Here is a 24,486-nt window from a genome sequence, read left to right on the forward strand (position 1 = left end):
AAAAAAAAAACCTGGCTCCTAACTTTTTTTAGCTGGCTCCTAGATTCCAAACAAATTTGTCAACCCCTGCCACAATGCATTCCCAAACTCCCGCAATGCTTTGAAAAAAAAAATAGAACGCCGAACGCTAGTTAACGCGCGTTTATAAGCGTTTAGCATTTTTTTAGCTTTTTTTTTTTTGGTGGTTAGAAAAACGGCACTTTGAATGCGATCTTATGGCGTTCAGAGAACAGCCTCCACTGGTGATAAAAGCTAAAATGTGTGTATGGACACATAGAATAACATAGAGTGTGTGCATGGAGACAAAGAGTGCGTGCATGGACACATAGGATAACATAGAGTGTGTGCATGGACACATAGGATAATATAGAGTACGTGCATGGACACATAGGATAATATAGAGTGCGTGTATGGAAACATAGAGTGCGTGCATGGACACATAGGATAATATAGAGTGCGTGCATGGACACATAGGATAATATAGAGTGTGTGTGTATGGACACATAGGATAATATAGAGTGCGTGCATGGACACATAGGATAATATAGAGTGCGTGCATGGACACATAGGATAACATAGAGTGTGTGTGTATGGACACATAGGATAACATAGAGTGCGTGCATGGACACATAGGATAATATAGAGTACGTGCATGGACACATAGGATAATATAGAGTACGTGCATGGACACATAGGATAAAATAGAGTGCGTGTATGGAAACATAGAGTGCGTGCATGGACACATAGGATAATATAGAGTGCGTGCATGGACACATAGGATAATATAGAGTGCGTGCATGGACACATAGGATAATATAGAGTGCGTGCATAGACACATAGGATAACATAGAGTACGTGCATGGACACATAGGATAAAATAGAGTGCGTGTATGGAAACATAGAGTGCGTGCATGGACACATAGGATAATATAGAGTGCGTGCATGGACACATAGGATAATATAGAGTGCGTGCATGGACACATAGGATAATATAGAGTGCGTGCATGGACACAGGATAACATAGAGTGCGTGCATGGACACATAGGATAACATAGAGTGCGTGCATGGACACATAGGATAATATAGAGTACGTGCATGGACACATAGGATAATATAGAGTGCGTGCATGGACACAGGATAACATAGAGTGTGTGTGTATGGACACATAGGATAACATAGAGTGCGTGCATGGACACATAGGATAATATAGAGTACGTGCATGGACACATAGGATAATATAGAGTACGTGCATGGACACATAGGATAAAATAGAGTGCGTGTATGGAAACATAGAGTGCGTGCATGGACACATAGGATAATATAGAGTGCGTGCATGGACACATAGGATAATATAGAGTGCGTGCATGGACACATAGGATAATATAGAGTGCGTGCATGGACACAGGATAACATAGAGTGCGTGCATGGACACATAGGATAACATAGAGTGCGTGCATGGACACATAGGATAACATAGAGTGTGTGTGTATGGACACATAGGATAATATAGAGTGCGTGCATGGACACATAGGATAACATAGAGTGTGTGCATGGACACATAGGATAATATAGAGTGCGTGCATGGACACATAGGATAAAATAGAGTGCGTGTATGGAAACATAGAGTGCGTGCATGGACACATAGGATAACATAGAGTGTGTGCATGGACACATAGGATAATATAGAGTGCGTGCATGGACACATAGGATAAAATAGAGTGCGTGTATGGAAACATAGAGTGCGTGCATGGACACATAGGATAATATAGAGTGCGTGCATGGACACATAGGATAATATAGAGTGCGTGCATGGACACATAGGATAATATAGAGTGCGTGCATAGACACATAGGATAACATAGAGTACGTGCATGGACACATAGGATAAAATAGAGTGCGTGTATGGAAACATAGAGTGCGTGCATGGACACATAGGATAATATAGAGTGCGTGCATGGACACATAGGATAATATAGAGTGCGTGCATGGACACATAGGATAATATAGAGTGCGTGCATGGACACATAGGATAATATAGAGTGCGTGCATGGACACAGGATAACATAGAGTGTGTGTGTATGGACACATAGGATAACATAGAGTGCGTGCATGGACACATAGGATAATATAGAGTACGTGCATGGACACATAGGATAATATAGAGTACGTGCATGGACACATAGGATAAAATAGAGTGCGTGTATGGAAACATAGAGTGCGTGCATGGACACATAGGATAATATAGAGTGCGTGCATGGACACATAGGATAATATAGAGTGCGTGCATGGACACATAGGATAATATAGAGTGCGTGCATGGACACAGGATAACATAGAGTGCGTGCATGGACACATAGGATAACATAGAGTGCGTGCATGGACACATAGGATAACATAGAGTGTGTGTGTATGGACACATAGGATAATATAGAGTGCGTGCATGGACACATAGGATAACATAGAGTGTGTGCATGGACACATAGGATAATATAGAGTGCGTGCATGGACACATAGGATAAAATAGAGTGCGTGTATGGAAACATAGAGTGCGTGCATGGACACATAGGATAACATAGAGTGTGTGCATGGACACATAGGATAATATAGAGTGCGTGCATGGACACATAGGATAAAATAGAGTGCGTGTATGGAAACATAGAGTGCGTGCATGGACACATAGGATAATATAGAGTGCGTGCATGGACACATAGGATAATATAGAGTGCGTGCATGGACACATAGGCTAACATAGAGTACGTGCATGGACACATAGGATAATATAGAGTGCGTGCATGGACACATAGGATAATATAGAGTGCGTGCATGGACACATAAGCTAACATAGAGTACGTGCATGGACACATAGGATAATATAGAGTGCGTGCATGGACACATAGGATAATATAGAGTGCGTGCATGGACACATAGGATAATATAGAGTGCGTGCATGGACACATAGGATAATATAGAGTGCGTGCATAGACACATAGGATAACATAGAGTACGTGCATGGACACATAGGATAAAATAGAGTGCGTGTATGGAAACATAGAGTGCGTGCATGGACACATAGGATAACATAGAGTGCGTGCATGGACACATAGGATAATATAGAGTGCGTGCATGGACACATAGGATAATATAGAGTGCGTGCATGGACACAGGATAACATAGAGTGCGTGCATGGACACATAGAATAACATAGAGTGCGTGCATGGACACATAGGATAAAATAGAGTGCGTGCATGGACACATAGGATAACATAGAGTGTGTGTGTATGGACACATAGGATAATATAGAGTGCGTGCATGGACACATAGGATAACATAGAGTGCGTGCATGGACACATAGGATAATATAGAGTGCGTGCATGGACACATAGGATAATATAGAGTGCGTGCATGGACACATAGGCTAACATAGAGTACGTGCATGGACACATAGGATAATATAGAGTGCGTGCATGGACACATAGGATAATATAGAGTGCGTGCATGGACACATAGGCTAACATAGAGTACGTGCATGGACACATAGGCTAACATAGAGTACGTGCATGGACACATAGGATAACATAGAGTGCGTGCATGGACACATAAGATAACATAGAGTGCGTGCATGGACACATAGGATAACATAGAGTGTGTGTGTATGGACACATAGGATAATATAGAGTGCGTGCATGGACACATAGGATAACATAGAGTGCGTGCATGGACACATAGGATAATATAGAGTGCGTGCATGGACACAGGATAAAATAGAGTGCGTGTATGGAAACATAGAGTGCGTGCATGGACACATAGGATAATATAGAGTGCGTGCATGGACACATAGGATAACATAGCGTGCGTGCAGGGACACATAGGATAACATAGAGTGCGTGCATGGACACATAGGATAATATAGAGTGCGTGCATGGATACATAGGATAATATAGAGTGCGTGCATGGACACATAGGATAATATAGAGTGCGTGCATGGACACATAGGATAACATAGCGTGCGTGCAGGGACACATAGGATAACATAGAGTGCGTGCATGGACACATAGGATAATATAGAGTGCGTGCATGGATACATAGGATAATATAGAGTGCGTGCATGGACACATAGGATAACATAGAGTGCGTGCATGGACACATAGGATAACATAGAGTGCGTGCATGGACACAGGATAACATAGAGTGCGTGCATGGACACATAGGATAATATAGAGTGCGTGCATGGACACATAGGATAATATAGAGTGCGTGCATGGACACATAGGATAATATAGAGTGCGTGCATGGACACATAGGATAACATAGAGTGCGTGCATGGACACATAGGATAACATGGAGTACGTGCATGGACACATAGGATAACATAGAGTGCGTGCATGGACACATAGGATAATATAGAGTGCGTGCATGGACACATAGGATAATATAGAGTGCGTGCATGGACACATAGGATAACATAGAGTGCGTGCATGGACACATAGGATAATATAGAGTGCGTGCATGGACACATAGGATAATATAGAGTGCGTACATGGACACATAGGATAATATAGAGTGTGTACATGGACACATAGGATAACATAGAGTGTGTGCGTGGACACATAGGATAATATAGAGTGCGTGCATGGACACCTAGGATAACATAGAGTGCGTGCATGGACAAATAGGATAACATAGAGTGCGTGCATGGACACACAGGATAACATAGAGTGCGTGCATGGACACACAGGATAATATAGAGTGCGTGCATGGACACACAGGATAATATAGAGTGCGTGCAGGGACACATAGGATAACATAGAGTGTGTGCATGGACACATAGGATAACATAGAGTGCGTGCATGGACACATAGGATAACATAGAGTGCGTGCATGGACACACAGGATAACATAGAGTGCGTGCATGGACACACAGGATAATATAGAGTGCGTGCATGGACACACAGGATAATATAGAGTGCGTGCATGGACACACAGGATAATATAGAGTGCGTGCATGGACACATAGGATAACATAGAGTGCGTGCATGGACACACAGGATAATATAGAGTGCGTGCAGGGACACATAGGATAACATAGAGTGCGTGCATGGACACATAGGATAATATAGATTGCGTGCATGGACACATAGGATAACATAGAGTGCGTGCATGGACTCATAGGATAACATAGAGTGCGTGCATGGACACATAGGATAACACAGAGTGCGTGCATGGACACATAGGATAACATAGAGTGCGTGCGTGGACACATAGGATAATATAGAGTCCGTGCGTGGACACATAGGATAATATAGAGTGCGTGCGTGGACACATAGGATAACATAGAGTGCGTGCATGGACACATAGGATAACATAGAGTGCGTGCAGGGACACATAGGATAACATAGAGTGCGTGCATGGACTCATAGGATAACATAGAGTGCGTGCATGGACACATAGGATAACATAGAGTGCGTGCATGGACACATAGGATAATATAGAGTGCGTGCGTGGACACATAGGATAACATAGAGTACGTGCATGGACACATAGGATAACATAGAGTGCGTGCATGGACACATAGGATAATATAGAGTGCGTGCATGGACACATAGGATAATATAGAGTACGTGCATGGACACATAGGATAACATAGAGTACGTGCATGGACACATAGGATAATATAGAGTGCGTGCATGGACACAGGATAACATAGAGTGTGTGTGCATGGACACATAGGATAATATAGAGTACGTGCATGGACACAGGATAACATAGAGTGTGTGTGCATGGACACATAGGATAATATTGAGTGCGTGCATGGACACATAGGATAACATAGAGTGCGTGCATGGACACATAGGATAATATAGAGTACGTGCATGGACACATAGGATAACATAGAGTGCGTGCATGGACACATAGGATAACATAGAGTGCGTGCATGGACACATAGGATAACATAGAGTACGTGCATGGACACATAGGATAACATAGTGTACGTGCATGGACACATAGGATAATATAGAGTGCGTGCATGGACACATAGGATAATATAGAGTACGTGCATGGACACATAGGATAACATAGAGTACGTGCATGGACACATAGGATAATATAGAGTGCGTGCATGGACACAGGATAACATAGAGTGTGTGTGCATGGACACATAGGATAATATAGAGTGTGTGCATGGACACATAGGATAACATAGAGTACGTGCATGGACACATAGGATAATATAGAGTGCGTGTATGGACACAGGATAACATAGAGTGTGTGTGCATGGACACATAGGATAATATAGAGTACGTGCATGGACACATAGGATAACATAGAGTACGTGCATGGACACATAGGATAATATAGAGTGCGTGCATGGACACAGGATAACATAGAGTGTGTGTGCATGGACACATAGGATAATATAGAGTACGTGCATGGACACAGGATAACATAGAGTGTGTGTGCATGGACACATAGGATAATATTGAGTGCGTGCATGGACACATAGGATAACATAGAGTGCGTGCATGGACACATAGGATAATATAGAGTACGTGCATGGACACATAGGATAACATAGAGTGCGTGCATGGACACATAGGATAACATAGAGTGCGTGCATGGACACATAGGATAACATAGAGTACGTGCATGGACACATAGGATAACATAGTGTACGTGCATGGACACATAGGATAATATAGAGTGCGTGCATGGACACATAGGATAATATAGAGTACGTGCATGGACACATAGGATAACATAGAGTACGTGCATGGACACATAGGATAATATAGAGTGCGTGCATGGACACAGGATAACATAGAGTGTGTGTGCATGGACACATAGGATAATATAGAGTGTGTGCATGGACACATAGGATAACATAGAGTACGTGCATGGACACATAGGATAATATAGAGTGCGTGTATGGACACAGGATAACATAGAGTGTGTGTGCATGGACACATAGGATAATATAGAGTGCGTGCATGGACACATAGGATAATATAGAGTGCGTGCATGGACACATAGGATAATATAGAGTACGTGCATGGACACAGGATAACATAGAGTGTGTGCATGGACACATAGGATAATATAGAGTACGTGCATGGACACAGGATAACATAGAGTGTGTGCATGGACACATAGGATAACATAGAGTACGTGCATGGACACATAGGATAATATAGAGTGCGTGCATGGACACATAGGATAACATAGAGTGCGTGCATGGACACATAGGATAACATAGAGTACGTGCATGGACACATAGGATAATATAGAGTACGTGCATGGACACATAGGATAATATAGAGTGCGTGCATGGACACATAGGATAACATAGAGTGTGTGTGTATGGACACATAGGATAACATAGAGTGCGTGCATGGACACATAGGATAATATAGAGTACGTGCATGGACACATAGGATAATATAGAGTACGTGCATGGACACATAGGATAAAATAGAGTGCGTGTATGGAATCATAGAGTGCGTGCATGGACACATAGGATAATATAGAGTGCGTGCATGGACACATAGGATAATATAGAGTGCGTGCATGGACACATAGGATAATATAGAGTGCGTGCATGGACACATAGGATAATATAGAGTGCGTGCATAGACACATAGGATAACATAGAGTACGTGCATGGACACATAGGATAAAATAGAGTGCGTGTATGGAAACATAGAGTGCGTGCATGGACACATAGGATAATATAGAGTGCGTGCATGGACACATAGGATAATATAGAGTGCGTGCATGGACACATAGGATAATATAGAGTGCGTGCATGGACACATAGGATAATATAGAGTGCGTGCATGGACACAGGATAACATAGAGTGCGTGCATGGACACATAGGATAACATAGAGTGCGTGCATGGACACATAGGATAATATAGAGTACGTGCATGGACACATAGGATAATATAGAGTGCGTGCATGGACACATAGGATAACATAGAGTGTGTGTGTATGGACACATAGGAAAACATAGAGTGCGTGCATGGACACATAGGATAATATAGAGTACGTGCATGGACACATAGGATAAAATAGAGTGCGTGTATGGAAACATAGAGTGCGTGCATGGACACATAGGATAACATAGAGTGCGTGCGTGGACACATAGGATAATATAGAGTCCGTGCGTGGACACATAGGATAATATAGAGTGCGTGCGTGGACACATAGGATAACATAGAGTGCGTGCATGGACACATAGGATAACATAGAGTGCGTGCAGGGACACATAGGATAATATAGAGTGCGTGCATGGACACATAGGATAATATAGAGTGTGTGTGTATGGACACATAGGATAATATAGAGTGCGTGCATGGACACATAGGATAATATAGAGTGCGTGCATGGACACATAGGATAACATAGAGTGCGTGCATGGACTCATAGGATAACATAGAGTGCGTGCATGGACACATAGGATAACATAGAGTGCGTGCATGGACACATAGGATAATATAGAGTGCGTGCGTGGACACATAGGATAACATAGAGTGCGTGCATAGACACATAGGATAATATAGAGTGCGTGTATGGACACATAGGATAATATAGAGTGCGTGCATGGACACATAGGATAACATAGAGTGCGTGCGTGGACACATAGGATAACATAGAGTACGTGCATGGACACATAGGATAACATAGAGTACGTGCATGGACACATAGGATAATATAGAGTGCGTGCATGGACACATAGGATAACATAGAGTGCGTGCATGGACACATAGGATAACATAGAGTACGTGCATGGACACATAGGATAATATAGAGTACATGCATGGACACATAGGATAATATAGAGTGCGTGCATGGACACATAGGATAACATAGAGTGTGTGTGTATGGACACATAGGATAACATAGAGTGCGTGCATGGACACATAGGATAATATAGAGTACGTGCATGGACACATAGGATAATATAGAGTACGTGCATGGACACATAGGATAAAATAGAGTGCGTGTATGGAAACATAGAGTGCGTGCATGGACACATAGGATAATATAGAGTGCGTGCATGGACACATAGGATAATATAGAGTGCGTGCATGGACACATAGGATAATATAGAGTGCGTGCATGGACACATAGGATAATATAGAGTGCGTGCATGGACACATAGGATAACATAGAGTACGTGCATGGACACATAGGATAAAATAGAGTGCGTGTATGGAAACATAGAGTGCGTGCATGGACACATAGGATAATATAGAGTGCGTGCATGGACACAGGATAACATAGAGTGCGTGCATGGACACATAGGATAACATAGAGTGCGTGCATGGACACATAGGATAATATAGAGTACGTGCATGGACACATAGGATAATATAGAGTGCGTGCATGGACACATAGGATAACATAGAGTGTGTGTGTATGGACACATAGGAAAACATAGAGTGCGTGCATGGACACATAGGATAATATAGAGTACGTGCATGGACACATAGGATAATATAGAGTACGTGCATTGACACATAGGATAAAATAGAGTGCGTGTATGGAAACATAGAGTGCGTGCATGGACACATAGGATAACATAGAGTGCGTGCGTGGACACATAGGATAATATAGAGTCCGTGCGTGGACACATAGGATAATATAGAGTGCGTGCGTGGACACATAGGATAACATAGAGTGCGTGCATGGACACATAGGATAACATAGAGTGCGTGCAGGGACACATAGGATAATATAGAGTGCGTGCATGGACACATAGGATAATATAGAGTGTGTGTGTATGGACACATAGGATAATATAGAGTGCGTGCATGGACACATAGGATAATATAGAGTGCGTGCATGGACACATAGGATAACATAGAGTGCGTGCATGGACTCATAGGATAACATAGAGTGCGTGCATGGACACATAGGATAACATAGAGTGCGTGCATGGACACATAGGATAATATAGAGTGCGTGCGTGGACACATAGGATAACATAGAGTACGTGCATGGACACATAGGATAACATAGAGTACGTGCATGGACACATAGGATAATATAGAGTGCGTGCATGGACACATAGGATAACATAGAGTGCGTGCATGGACACATAGGATAACATAGAGTACGTGCATGGACACATAGGATAATATAGAGTACATGCATGGACACATAGGATAATATAGAGTGCGTGCATGGACACATAGGATAACATAGAGTGTGTGTGTATGGACACATAGGATAACATAGAGTGCGTGCATGGACACATAGGATAATATAGAGTACGTGCATGGACACATAGGATAATATAGAGTACGTGCATGGACACATAGGATAAAATAGAGTGCGTGTATGGAAACATAGAGTGCGTGCATGGACACATAGGATAATATAGAGTGCGTGCATGGACACATAGGATAATATAGAGTGCGTGCATGGACACATAGGATAATATAGAGTGCGTGCATGGACACATAGGATAATATAGAGTGCGTGCATAGACACATAGGATAACATAGAGTACGTGCATGGACACATAGGATAAAATAGAGTGCGTGTATGGAAACATAGAGTGCGTGCATGGACACATAGGATAATATAGAGTGCGTGCATGGACACATAGGATAATATAGAGTGCGTGCATGGACACATAGGATAATATAGAGTGCGTGCATGGACACATAGGATAATATAGAGTGCGTGCATGGACACAGGATAACATAGAGTGCGTGCATGGACACATAGGATAACATAGAGTGCGTGCATGGACACATAGGATAATATAGAGTACGTGCATGGACACATAGGATAATATAGAGTGCGTGCATGGACACATAGGATAACATAGAGTGTGTGTGTATGGACACATAGGAAAACATAGAGTGCGTGCATGGACACATAGGATAATATAGAGTACGTGCATGGACACATAGGATAATATAGAGTACGTGCATGGACACATAGGATAAAATAGAGTGCGTGTATGGAAACATAGAGTGCGTGCATGGACACATAGGATAACATAGAGTGCGTGCGTGGACACATAGGATAATATAGAGTCCGCGCGTGGACACATAGGATAATATAGAGTGCGTGCGTGGACACATAGGATAACATAGAGTGCGTGCATGGACACATAGGATAACATAGAGTGCGTGCAGGGACACATAGGATAATATAGAGTGCGTGCATGGACACATAGGATAATATAGAGTGTGTGTGTATGGACACATAGGATAATATAGAGTGCGTGCATGGACACATAGGATAATATAGAGTGCGTGCATGGACACATAGGATAACATAGAGTGCGTGCATGGACTCATAGGATAACATAGAGTGCGTGCATGGACACATAGGATAACATAGAGTGCGTGCATGGACACATAGGATAATATAGAGTGCGTGCGTGGACACATAGGATAACATAGAGTGCGTGCATAGACACATAGGATAATATAGAGTGCGTGTATGGACACATAGGATAATATAGAGTGCGTGCATGGACACATAGGATAACATAGAGTGCGTGCGTGGACACATAGGATAACATAGAGTACGTGCATGGACACATAGGATAACATAGAGTACGTGCATGGACACATAGGATAATATAGAGTGCGTGCATGGACACATAGGATAACATAGAGTGCGTGCATGGACACATAGGATAACATAGAGTGCGTGCATGGACACATAGGATAACATAGAGTGCGTGCATGGACACATAGGATAACATAGAGTGCGTGCATGGACACATAGGATAACATAGAGTATGTGCATGGACACATAGGATAATATAGAGTGCGTGCATGGACACATAGGATAATTTAGAGTACGTGCATGGACACATAGGATAACATAGAGTACGTGCATGGACACATAGGATAATATAGAGTGCGTGCATGGACACATAGGATAATATAGAGTGCGTGCATGGACACATAGGATAACATAGAGTGCGTGCATGGACACAGGATAACATAGAGTGTGTGTGCATGGACACATAGGATAATATAGAGTGCGTGCACGGACACATAGGATAACATAGAGTATGTGCATGGACACATAGGATAATATAGAGTGCGTGCATGGACACATAGGATAACATAGAGTATGTGCATGGACACATAGGATAACATAGAGTGGAGTTCATGGGCTGTTAAAAAAAAACACCCACATTCCAAAAAACGGTTGTTTATGAGCTCCAGTGTGCACGGAGCCTAAGAGTTCACTAACGGCAGATAAAACGTGGTAGAATAGCGCTTGCGGTAAATCCGTTTTGAATGTGCCGTTCACTAAGAATTTTGCCTTAAAGCAGAAGTAAAGCCATCCATAAAGCAGTTTAATTTGCGGCACGTGTCGGCAATGTGACACTCCCATTGGTTGTGCGCTCAACAAAACTGTCAAACCATCCAATGGCCGGTGTCATAACTGATCACATGTGCAGCGTCATTGCAGTTGTAGATTAAACAGAGGAAACAATGGCGGCTTCCTTGGCTGAAAACGATGGGGGGGAGGGGTTTACTTTATAGTTTAAATAACAAATGCAGTGTTTGAGCGGTAATTACCGCATTCATGCGGTAATTTATCGCATTGAGCCGGTTGCTAAGGAACAGGCCGGGAAGCCAGGCGCTGCGTCCTTAACAACGGACGACTCATCAGCTGTCAGCAGGTTTGGCGCTGACAGCTGTATGTAAAAAAAAAAACATATCTTTTTCTGCCAGTAAGTCCCTTATACAGCCCACTTCCTGTTTCTTGTCTGGTCATTATCCTAGGCTTATGACATCATACACAGCGCTCTCTCTCACTCACTGGAGAGTTTGCCAGGGAGGGAGGGGGGATGAGTCATAAGAGGGCCAAATGAAAGTTGCAGAGCTGGAGGTGTGCCTCTGTGTAAATCCAGGAAGTGAACAGGCAGCAGCTTCAGCTGCCCACAGTCAAAATGGCTGCAGCCAGACTCAGCGGAGGGAGATTTCTGCAGCATATTTGGCAAGTACAGAATCACAGTATATATAAAATCAGGTCTTGACAAATTTGCTTTGAATCTAGGAGCCAGTTAAAAAAGTTAGGAGCCATTTTTTTTTAGAGTGGTATGGATTGTCAGCTCCTGGGGTAAGGCCAGTAATTTTCGCCCCCTAAGGCCGCGTACACACGGGCGGACTGTTCGCTCAACTTTGTCCGCTGAACAGTGTTTCAGCGGACAGTCCGCTCGTGTGTGGGGCTTCAGCGGACAGTTTCAGCAGACAGTTTGACGAACAAAGTTTTTCGGAAATTCCGAAAAACTGTCCGCTGAAACTTGGTTTGAGCGGACAGTCCGCCCGTGTGTAGGCCACTTTCAAAATGAGCAAACTGTTCCCGCTCGGAGGAAAGTCTGCTCATTTCGAGCGCGTCTCTAGGTAGGCGGGGCCCGCGAAGGAGACGTCGCGGGCCCCGCCGCCTGGTATGGACTTAAAGGGGAACCCCAACGCCGAAAAAAATCGGCGTGGGGGTCCCCCCAAAGTCCACAACAGACCCTTGTCCGAGCACGCTACCCGGCCGGCCAGGAAAGGGGGGCGAGCGAGCGCGCCCCCCCTCCCGAGCCGTACCAGGCCGCGTGCCCTCAACATGGGGGGTGCCTTGGGGAAGGGGGGGCCGCGCGGCCCCCCCACCCCAAAGCACCTTGTCCCCATGTTGATGAGGACAAGGGCCTCTTCCCGACAACCCTGGCCGTTGGTTGTCGGGGTCTGCGGGCGGGGGGCTTATCGGAATCCGGGAGCCCCCTTTAATAAGGGGGCCCCCGGATACCGGCCCCCCACCCTATGTGAATGAGTATGGGGTACAATGTACCCCTACCCATTCACCTGTAAAATAAGAGTACCCAAAAAAAAAAAACACAACACACGAGATAAAATATTTTATTGCACAGCTCCGGGGGTCTTCCGTCTTCGGGGGTCTTCTCGCCGGACTCCTCCGCTATCTTCTTGTAGCTCTTTTGCTAGCGGAGGAGTCCGGCTTTCTTCCTCCCCGCCGCCGGCCTCTTCTCCCGACTTCGGGGGTCTTGTCCCCCTCTTCGGTTCTTCTGCCGGGCCACCGCGCCTTCTTATAGCTCTTTTGCAGGCGGTGGCCCGGTCTTCTGTCGCCGCCGCCTTCCGTTCTTCTGCCGGGCCACCGCCTGCAAAAGAGCTATAAGAAGGCGCGGTGGCCCGGCAGAAGAACGGAAGGCTGTCGCCTTCCGTTCTTCTTCTTCTTCTTCTTCTTCTCCAGGAGATGTTGACACGTCGCTCTCTCCGGCCGGAATGCCCGAGCCGCACTGTGCGGCCACTTATATAGTGACAATGGGGCGGTGTCACATGGTATATGTCACATGGGTTGGTCACATGGGTTGATGTCACATGGGGACTATGACATCGTAAGGGGGCGGGGTCACCATGTGACCAACCCATGTGACATATACCATGTGACACCGCCCCATTGTCACTATATAAGTGGCCGCACAGCGCGGCTCTGGCATTCCGGCCGGAGAGAGCGACGTGTCAACATCTCCTGGAGAAGAAGAAGAAGAAGAAGAAGAACGGAAGGCGGCGGCGACAGAAGACCGGGCCACCGCCTGCAAAAGAGCTATAAGAAGGCGCGGTGGCCCGGCAGAAGAACCGAAGAGGGGGACAAGACCCCCGAAGTCGGGAGAAGAGGCCGGCGGCGGGGAGGAAGAAAGCCGGACTCCTCCGCTAGCAAAAGAGCTACAAGAAGATAGCGGAGGAGTCCGGCGAGAAGACCCCCGAAGACGGAAGACCCCCGGAGCTGTGCAATAAAATATTTTATCTCGTGTGTTGTGTTTTTTTTTTTGGGTACTTTTATTTTACAGGTGAATGGGTAGGGGTACATTGTACCCCATACTCATTCACATAGGGTGGGGGGCCGGTATCCGGGGGCCCCCTTATTAAAGGGGGCTCCCGGATTCCGATAAGCCCCCCGCCTGCAGACCCCGACAACCAACGGCCAGGGTTGTCGGGAAGAGGCCCTTGTCCTCATCAACATGGGGACAAGGTGCTTTGGGGTGGGGGGGCCGCGCGGCCCCCCCTTCCCCAAGGCACCCCCCATGTTGAGGGCACGCGGCCTGGTACGGCTCGGGAGGGGGGGCGCGCTCGCTCGCCCCCCTTTCCTGGCCGGCCGGGTAGCGTGCTCGGACAAGGGTCTGTTGTGGACTTTGGGGGGACCCCCACGCCGATTTTTTTTCGGCGTTGGGGTTCCCCTTTAAGTACATTCCAGGCGGCGGAGCCCGCAACGTCTCCGTCGCGGGCCCCGCCTACCTGCACACGCGCTCGAAATGAGCGGACTGTTGCCTCGTGTGTGGGCGAGTCCGTTCATTTCAAAAGTTGCGCGGACTTAGTACGACGAACAAAGTTTGCCGTATTTGTCCGCTCAAAAAGTGCCGTGTGTGGGCGTGTTCGTTCATTCAAAAGTTTGAGCGGACTGTTTGACGAACTTAGTTTCGGCAGACAGTCCCCGCGTGTGTACGCCGCCTAACTCACAATGGAGCACCCAGTCAATAACTTCAATGTGAAGCTGTTACATCAGGGTTATGGGCTGACCAGAAAGAGTAAGGCTGACAACAGATGGAACTGGTTGGTTTAGGCAGGTGGCACTGGTTGAAACTGGCAGACGGCACTGGTTGGAACGGGCAGATGGCACTGGCAGGTAGCAGTTGCAGGTGGCACTGGTTTGGGACTGACAGATGGCACTGGTTGGCACATGGAGCTGACAGATGGCACTGGCAGGTGGCATTGGTTGGCACTGGCAGGTGGCACTGATTGGCACTGGCAGGTGGCACTGATTGGCAGTGGCACTGATTGGCGGAGGCACGTGGCACTGTTTGGTGGCACTGATTGGCGGTGGCAGGTGGCACTGATTGGCGGTGGCAGGTGGCACTGGTTGTCACTGGCAGATGGCACAGGTAGGTGGCACTGGTTGGCGATGGCAGGTGGCGCTGATTGGCGGTGATACGTGGCACTGATTGGCGGTGGCAGGTGGCACTGATTGGCGGTGGCAGGTGGCACTGGTTGTCACTGGCAGATGGCACAGGTAGGTGGCACTGGTTGGTGATGGCAGGTGGCACTGGCAGGCACTGGTTGGCACCGGCAGGTGGCCCTGGTTGGCGGTGGCAGATGGCACTGATTAGCAGTGGCAGGTTTCACACTGGACACTCAGTGTGAAACTGAAAAGTAACAGAGGGGAGCTGTCAGAATTGAGCTTAATGTCGGGGGTGGGCGGGACCCGGTCGGGGTGGGCGGGACCCGGCTGGGTTGGGTGGGACCCAGCAGCTATCAAACACCAGCCAATGATTGGGCTGCTTATCGCTTATCAGGGTGCGATTTCTAGGTCGCCATGGCGACCTGGCACCTGGGGTTTGCCGAGCCCTGTATAAAATAATATGCAAAGTGGTTGGAGGGAAGCTTCAGATTGGCAAAGATGTTTTTATTACAAATTATGTGAGCCGACTGCAGTTCCTCTTTAACAAGGAGCCCCCCCCCCCCCCAGATCCTGCCCCCCCCTCCTATGTGAATGAGTAGGGGTACATAAATTCTACCCCTACTCATTCACCAAAAAAAGTGTCAAAAAGAAAAAAAAACACACACAGAGTTTATGACAATTCCTTTTTTATAGTTTTCTTTCAGATGTGACGCTGAGCAGAAAGCAGATGCCCAAAACGAAGATCGCCCCCTGCTGGAAGGTCAGGAATGTACGGGCAGTGCATCCGGCGAGGTGGTGAAGGTGGAGAAGCTGCACTCCCCTGTTTCTACCTCTACCGATCGAGCCACACAGACCGAGGTATGCTCCCAGACAGCAGGATAGGTCCCTTGTGCTGATTCCTCTGTTGTTAGCAGTACAGTTGTGCTCATACGTTTTCCTGGCAGTTGCGGCTGGAATTTTAGTTGGTCTACCTGACCGTGGTTTTGGTTTTCAACAGGACCCCTCATTTTCCTCTTCTTGATTAGAGTTTGAACACTGCTGATTGGCATTCTCAATTCCTTGGATATCTTTTTATATCCCTTTTCCTGTTTTATACAGTCCAACTACCTTTTCCTGCAGATCCTTTGACAATTCTTTTGCTTTCCCCCCATGACTCAGAATCCAGAAACGTCAGTGCAGCACTGGATGAAAGATGCAAGGGTCTGTCAGGAGTCCAGAAACTCATTGACCTTTTATTACACACACACTAATTACAAGCAAACAGATCACAGGTGAGGATGGTTCCCTTTAACCACTTCAGCAGCCCCGGGGGATTTTACCCCCCTTTCCTGACCAGAGCACTTTTTTGGCGATTCGGCACTGCGTCCCTTTAACTGATTTCAATTTGCTCGGTTGTAGGACGTGGCACCCAAACAAAATTAACCTCCCCCCACAAATAGAGCTTTCTTCTGGTGGTATTTGATCCTCTCTGCGGTTTTTATTTTTTTGCGCTATAAACAAAAGAAGAGCGACAATTTAAATAAAAATATTTTTTACTTTTTGCTATAATAAATATCCCCATTTAAAAAAAAAAAATATTTTTTTCCTCAGTTTAGGCCGATACATATTATTTTACATATTTTTGGTAAAAAAACAAACAAAAAAAACCCGCAATAAGCGTATATCGATTGGTTTGCGCAAAATTTATAGCGTCTACAAAATAGGGGATAGGCTCTAGTGTGAAAGGGGTCTTAAGGGCAGATTTGTGGAGAGACGACTAATAGTTGTCCTGTGGACAGATTCTCCCCCCTGAGCTGTGGATCTCTGCAGCTCCTCCAGAGTTACCATGGACCTCTTGGCTCTTCTCTGATGAATGCTCTCCTTGCCCGGCCCGGTCAGTTTAGGTGGACGGCCATGTCTTGGTAGGTTTGCAGTTGTTCCATATTCTTTCCATTTTCCGATGATGGATTGAACAGAGCTCCGTGAGACGTTCAAAGCTTGGGATATTTTTTTTATAACCCAACCCTGCTTTATACTTCTCCACAACTTCATCCCTGACCTGCCTGGTGTGTTCCTTGGCCTTCATGATGCTGTTTATTCACTAAGGTTCTCTAACAAACCTCTGAGGGCTTCACAGATGCAGCTGTATTTATACTGAGATTTAGTTGCACACAGGTGGACTCTATTTACTAATTAGGTGACTTCTGAAGGCAATTGGTTCCCGCTAGATTTTAGTTAGGGGGTATCAGAGTAAAGGGGGCTGAATACAAATGCCCCCCTCCCCCACACTTTTCACATATTTATTAGTAAAAAAAAATGTGAAAACCATTTATAATTTTCTTTCCACGTCACAATTATGTGACACTTTGTGTTGGTCCAACACATAAAATCCCAATAAAATACATTTACGTTTTTGGTTGTATCGTGACAAAATGTGGAAAATTTCAAGGGGTATGAATACTTTTTCAAGGCACTGTAATAAATGCACATTTTTAACGTGCATTTGTTTTTGTTTTTGTTTTTTACAAAAGGTGACCCCAGCCTTTCATTTCTTACTGGAGAAGGAGAATATGAATGTGAGGCCACCTCCGGTGTACATGGTCTCATATTCTAGAGCCCTCCATATCATGATCTATAGATTTATCTGTATGAATTGTGCAATATATTGTTTTTTTTAATGTGTTTATTTGTATACTATTCTAATAAAATGTATTACTTTTGTACTACCGTTGTACATATATTCAGATCCCCACCTGTATAGTCCCTGGGGAAATTTTCTCTCTTTTTTTTTTTTTTGTGTTGGGCATTGTTCAGTTTTGTCAATGAAGCCTCCGCCCTACGCGTGTCGCAGCGGACGTACAGCGGGTAAAATCTAGGTAAATCTATTGGGAAAGGTGCTATTGTCATGAAGTTTTCCCCCACATGTTGGTAACAACCAGTGCAATCTATACATACGAAGACACCAAAAACAAATACGTTCAGAAATGAAGTTCTGTGTAATAAAATGGAAGGACGCGGGGGAGAAAAAAGTATTAAACCCGCTAACTGAAATGTATTTAATACTTGGTACGAAATCCTTTGTTGGTGATGACGGATTCAAGGCGCCGTCTCCTGTATGGAGGAACGAGTCGCATGCGTTGCCCAGGTGTGATTTTGGCCCAATTCTTCCACACAGTCTACAGATCTTGAAGGTCCCGTGATCCTCTTCTATGAACTCTGATCTTTAGTTCTTTCCATCGATTTTCTATTGGATTCAAGGCGATTGGCTGGGCCATTCGAGCAGCTTTATTTTCTTTCTTTGAAACCAATTGAGAGTTTCCTTGGCTTTGTGTGTTGGCATGATTGTCCTCCTTGGATGTCCTCCTGGGATGTCCACTTGGAATGTCCACCTGGGATGTCCTCCTGGGATGTCCTCCTGGGATGTCTTCCTGGGATGTCTTCTTGGGATGTCCCCCTGGGATGTGCTCCTGGGATGTGCTCCTGGGATGTCCTCCTGGGATGTCCACCTGGAATGTCCACCTGGAATGTCCACCTGGGATGTCCTCCTGGGATGTCCCCCTGGGATGTCCCCCTGGGATGTCCTCCTGGGATGTGCTCCTGGGATGTCCCCCTGGGAGATGTCCACCTGGGATGTCCCCCTGGGATGTCCCCCTGGGATGTCCCCCTGGGATGTCCTCCTGGGATGTCCCCCTGGGATGTCTTCCTGGGATGTCTTCCTGGGATGTCCTCCTGGGATGTCCACCTGGGATGTCCTCCTGGGATGTCTATTGGATTCAAGTCAGGCGATTGACTGGGCCATTCTAGCAGCTTTATTTTCTTTCTTTGAAACCAATTGAGAGTTTCCTTGGCTTTGTGTGTTGGGATGATTGTCCTCCTGGGATGTCCTCCTGGGATGTCCCCCTGGGATGTCCCCCTGGGATGTCATGGGGGACGTCTTCCTGGGATGTCCTCCTGGGATGTCTATTGGATTCAAGTCAGGCGATTGACTGGGCCATTCTAGCAGCTTTATTTTCTTTCTTTGAAACCAATTGAGAGTTTCCTTGGCTTTGTGTGTTGGGATGATTGTCCTCCTGGGATGTCCTCCTGGGATGTCCACCTGGGATGTCCCCCTGGGATGTCTACCTGGGATGTGCTCCTGGGATGTGCTCCTGGGATGTGCTCCTGGGATGTCCTCCTGGGATGTCCTCCTGGGATGTGCTCCTGGGATGTGCTCCTGCGATGTCCTCTTGGGATGTCCTCCTGGGATGTCCACCTGGGATGTGCTCCTGGGATGTCCCCCTGGGATGTCCCCCTGGGATGTCCTCCTGGGATGTCCACCTGGGATGTGCTCCTGGTATGTGCTCCTGGGATGTCCTCCTGGGATGTGCTCCTGGGATGTGCTCCTGGGATGTCCTCTTGGGATGTCCTCTTGGGATGTCCACCTGGGATGTGCTCCTGGGATGTCCCCCTGGGATGTCCCCCTGGGATGTCCACCTGGGATGTCCTCTTGGGATGTCCTCCTGGGATGTCCTCCTAGGATGTCCTCCTGGGATGTCCACCCCCTCGTTTCATCTTCACCATCCTGGTTGATGGCAGCAGATTTTATATCAGGAATGTCTTGGTCCGATTTTTCCATTCATCCTTCCTTCAATGATATGAAGTTTGCCGGTACCGTCTGCTGAAAAACAGCCCCGCCCACACCACAATGTTCCCACCTCCAAACCTCACTGTTGGTATGGGGGGTGTTTTTGGGGTGATGTGCCATGTGACCTCCAAACATGGCGTGTACAGGGTCGGACTGACAACTCATGGGGCCCCCAGGCCACACAGTATACAATCACACAGTATACACGTACATGTACACACAGTATACACAGACATGTTTTCATTGGCTGAGAAGGTACTGGAGAGGTGGGGCAGCTATAATCTCAGGATTTTTAGACCAAAATGATGTCGGTAAGGGACATTTCAGAGACAGATGTAAAAAAAACACCACAGATTTTTACATACTGTCCCTGGTTTTACTGAGGCTGGCAACCCTGATGGCGCCCCCTAGTGGCCCGGGGGCCCTCGGGCATTGTCCGAGTGGCCCCTGGGTGTGTATTATGGCATCCATAAGAGTTCCATTTTGGTCTCCTCTGACCAGACTATATTCTCCCGGTATTTCACAGGCTTGTCTAAATGATGTGCAGCAAACTTTAATCGAGCTTCAAAATGATTTTTCTTCAGCAATGGAGTCTTGCATGGTGGTGAGCGTGCATACAGGCCATGGCGGGTGAGTGCAGTACTTATTGTGTACCCGCTAATTCCAGGTCTTTATGAAGCTCTCGACAAGTGGTCCTTGGCTCTTGGACAACTCTTCTGATTCTTTTCATTCCTCTGTAAAGCCTCATACACACAATCGGACTTTATACAAACTTTCCCGTGGACTTTTGTACAAAGGGCGTTGGCCGTGAACTTGTATTGCATACACACGATCGGACTTTTTCAGCCAACTGTCACCAAATCACCTGTTTTTTTTTGCTCTTTACCGCCACCTTTGGTCAACTTCTGTATTGTTGTCTGATCTTTTGCATTGGTTCTGATCATTCCTGTTTGTAAAGTCCGATGGTTTTCTATACACACGATCGGACTTTGCTCCATCGGACTTATGTTGTCGAAAAAGTTTGTCCGTTTGCACAGCCAACAAAAGTCAGATGAAAACCCGAAAAAGTGTGTCCGGTGGAGCGTACACGCGGTTGGATGTTGCCTTAAAACATCTCGTTTGCATGTTGTCAAAAAGTCAGATCGTGTGTACAGGGCCTTTAGGAACCTTGTGAGGAGCACCTGGTCATGGCCGGTTTATAGTTAAATGATGTTCTTTCCACTTCCAGGTTATGGCCCCAACAGTGCTCACTGGAAGATTCAGAAGTTTAGAAATCCTTCTGTAACCAATGCCATCCGTATGTTTTGCAACAATAGGGTTGCGAAGGTCTTGAGAGAGCTCTTTGCTTTTACCCATCATGAGATGTTTGTTCTGTGACACCTTGGTAATAAGACACCTTTTTATAGGCCATCAGTTGAGACTGAACCAGGATAATTTTTCTAATTACTGATAGATTTCAGCCGGTGTCTTGGCTTTCCATGCCTTTTTACACTTCCCTTTCTTCATGTGTTCAATGCTTATTCCCCGCGTCATTCCATTTTATTACACAGAACTTCATTTCTGAACGTATTTGTTTTGGTGTCTTTGTATGTATGGATTGCACGGGTTGTTACCGACATGGGGGGGGGGGGATTTCATGTCAGTAGCACCTTTACCAATAGATTTAGCTAGAAAAATGGTGACGTGTTCAATACTTATTTTACCTGCAGTAGGGATCACATGATCAACTGTGAGAGGGGATCAGAGCTGTGGGGATTGAAAGGCCACCATGGCAGAGCATCCCTTGCCAGCTCTCAGAGGGGGATGTTATGGAGCATCATGCTAAGGGATGTCCATTTATTAATTGCAAGCTGGAAAATAGCACCTAGCCTAGGCAGCCTAGATCACATGATTTCTTGCGACCAATCATCAGAGGGCCTGTTGTTTTTAATCAGGCAGACCCCCATCAGCGGAACGTGAACAACGCCCTCAGTGAGTATAGGAAAGGCTCCTCTCCATCCGCATGCAGACACACTATGCACTCACCAGACTCAGTTGACCCTTATTACAGGGAGTCAGATTCCGCATATGGGAAAATCCAAGATGTCATACATGAGGTTACCGGAATGAATCCGAACCGCTGCCATCATCCATTCTATATATATATATATAGATAGCGTAATTGAAGGCTCCAGTTTTGCCATATAGAGAGGGAGAGGAAAGAACACTCGCATGATGCAGTAATTCAATTCATTTATTTAAAAAAGAAGGTTGTATTGCACTTACATCAAAGAAGACCGGGATCAGCATGTATTGTATAGGAATGGGGGGGGGGTAAACCCCAAAGACGTCAGACGTAGGCTGACGAAACGGCGTTGGGTGGTGTTTGAGATACGTAATTTTTGTCATTTTTTATATATATCCTGTTTCCCCTAAAATAAGACCTAGCGTGATTGTCGGTGATGGCTGCAATATAAGCCCTACCCCCCCAAATAAGCCCTAGTAGGTCTTATTTCAGGGTAAGGCTTATTTTCGGGGGAAACAGGGTAGGGCTTATTTGAGGGGGTAGGGCTTATATTGCAGCCAACACCGACAATCACGCTAGGTCTTATTTTAGGGGAAACGGGGTATATATTGAATGGATGATGGCAGCGGTTTGGATTAATTCCTGTGACCTCATGTATGACGTCTTGGATTTTCCCATATGCGTAATTTGACTCCCTGTAATAGGGGGTCGATGAAGTCTGGTGAGTGCACAGTGTGTCTGCATGCGGGTGGAGAGGAATCTTTCCTATACTCACTGAGGACGTTATTGGAATCTATACATGGACTTCACAATTTTTATGTATTTTTCATAATTCAAATGAAGATGTATTTATTTATTTGTTTGTTTACTATAGTGATTTATGATATGCAATTTATAATATAAGAGTGTGGTTCCTTTTTTTTTTCACATCAGAGGTGTTTTCTTACACTTTTACAACACGCAGCTCTTTATTGTAGAAAAAAAAATGGATGGCAGAGAATCTAAGGCAACTATGGGCTTTCGTGGTACGGCAAGTGCTTACATAAACTCTCATATAAAAATATATAAATTTATTAGAAAACTACAAAAACACAATTAACCACTTGCCGACCGGCGCACGACGATGTACATCGACAGAATGGCACGGGCAGGCATAAGGGCTTACATGTACGTCCTTGCCTGCCCGCCGGTCGGGGGCCCGATCGGGCCCCCGCCCGGTGCCTGCGGCGGTCGGTGTTCGTTCGGGAGCGATCCCGGACGAGGGGACGGCCATTCATTCATGGCCACCCCCTCGCGATCGCTCCCGACGAATGAAAATGTCCCGTGACATCATTTCCTCTCCTGTAATGTAAACACAGGAGAGGAAGTGATGTAATCTCTCCTCCGTGTCGGTATTTTTCGTTCCGGCACCGAGGAGAGGGGTTCGGTGAGTTGCACCAACACACCCCACATACAGTAGAACATGCCAGGCACACTCACACCCCCCCTTTACCCCCCGATCACCCCCCAATTACCCCTGCCCCCCCAGTCACAGTGACACCAATTGCTTTTTTTTTTTTGCATTAAGGCTGGGTTCACATTGCAGCGGTTTATGAGAACGAATGTGATTCGCACCGCACTGCAGTGCAAATCACATCCGATCTCTGTGCGATTCGAGTTCAGCTATACAGATAGTATGGCTGAATTCGTGTCGCACCCGCCGCAAATTCGCACGGGACCCTTTTTTTGGCCCGCAGCAGAATCGGATCGCATGGGTGTTCACACCATGCGATCCGAGTTTGCAGATCGCACTGCGATATGCGAACTGATCTGGGGGTGTCATTAACATTTCACTGACACTCCCAGCAGTTCGCATAGGGCAGTGTGAACTGCCGCCGGGAGGCATGCGATGCGGGAACCCGCCGCGGATTCCTGGCGTTCCCGCATCGCTCCAGTGTG

General features: G+C 46.1%; 1 protein-coding gene across 3 annotated transcripts in view; it reads left to right on the plus strand.

Moving 5' to 3' along the window:
• The window catches only part of LOC143973740 (uncharacterized), a 65,976-nt gene that overhangs the window by 27,695 nt on the left and 13,795 nt on the right, over positions 1-24,486 (plus strand). For all 3 annotated transcript variants that reach the window (XM_077474578.1, XM_077474576.1, XM_077474577.1), the window contains one exon: positions 16,634-16,798. In XM_077474578.1, coding sequence (XP_077330704.1) covers positions 16,634-16,798 — 165 coding nt within the window. The remainder of the gene's footprint in view (positions 1-16,633; positions 16,799-24,486) is intronic.

This window comes from Lithobates pipiens, unplaced genomic scaffold, assembly GCF_037356315.1.
Source record: "Lithobates pipiens isolate NorthernLeopardFrog02 unplaced genomic scaffold, aLitPip1_a1.2 Scaffold_94, whole genome shotgun sequence".
NCBI classification, from domain to species: Eukaryota; Metazoa; Chordata; class Amphibia; order Anura; family Ranidae; genus Lithobates; species Lithobates pipiens.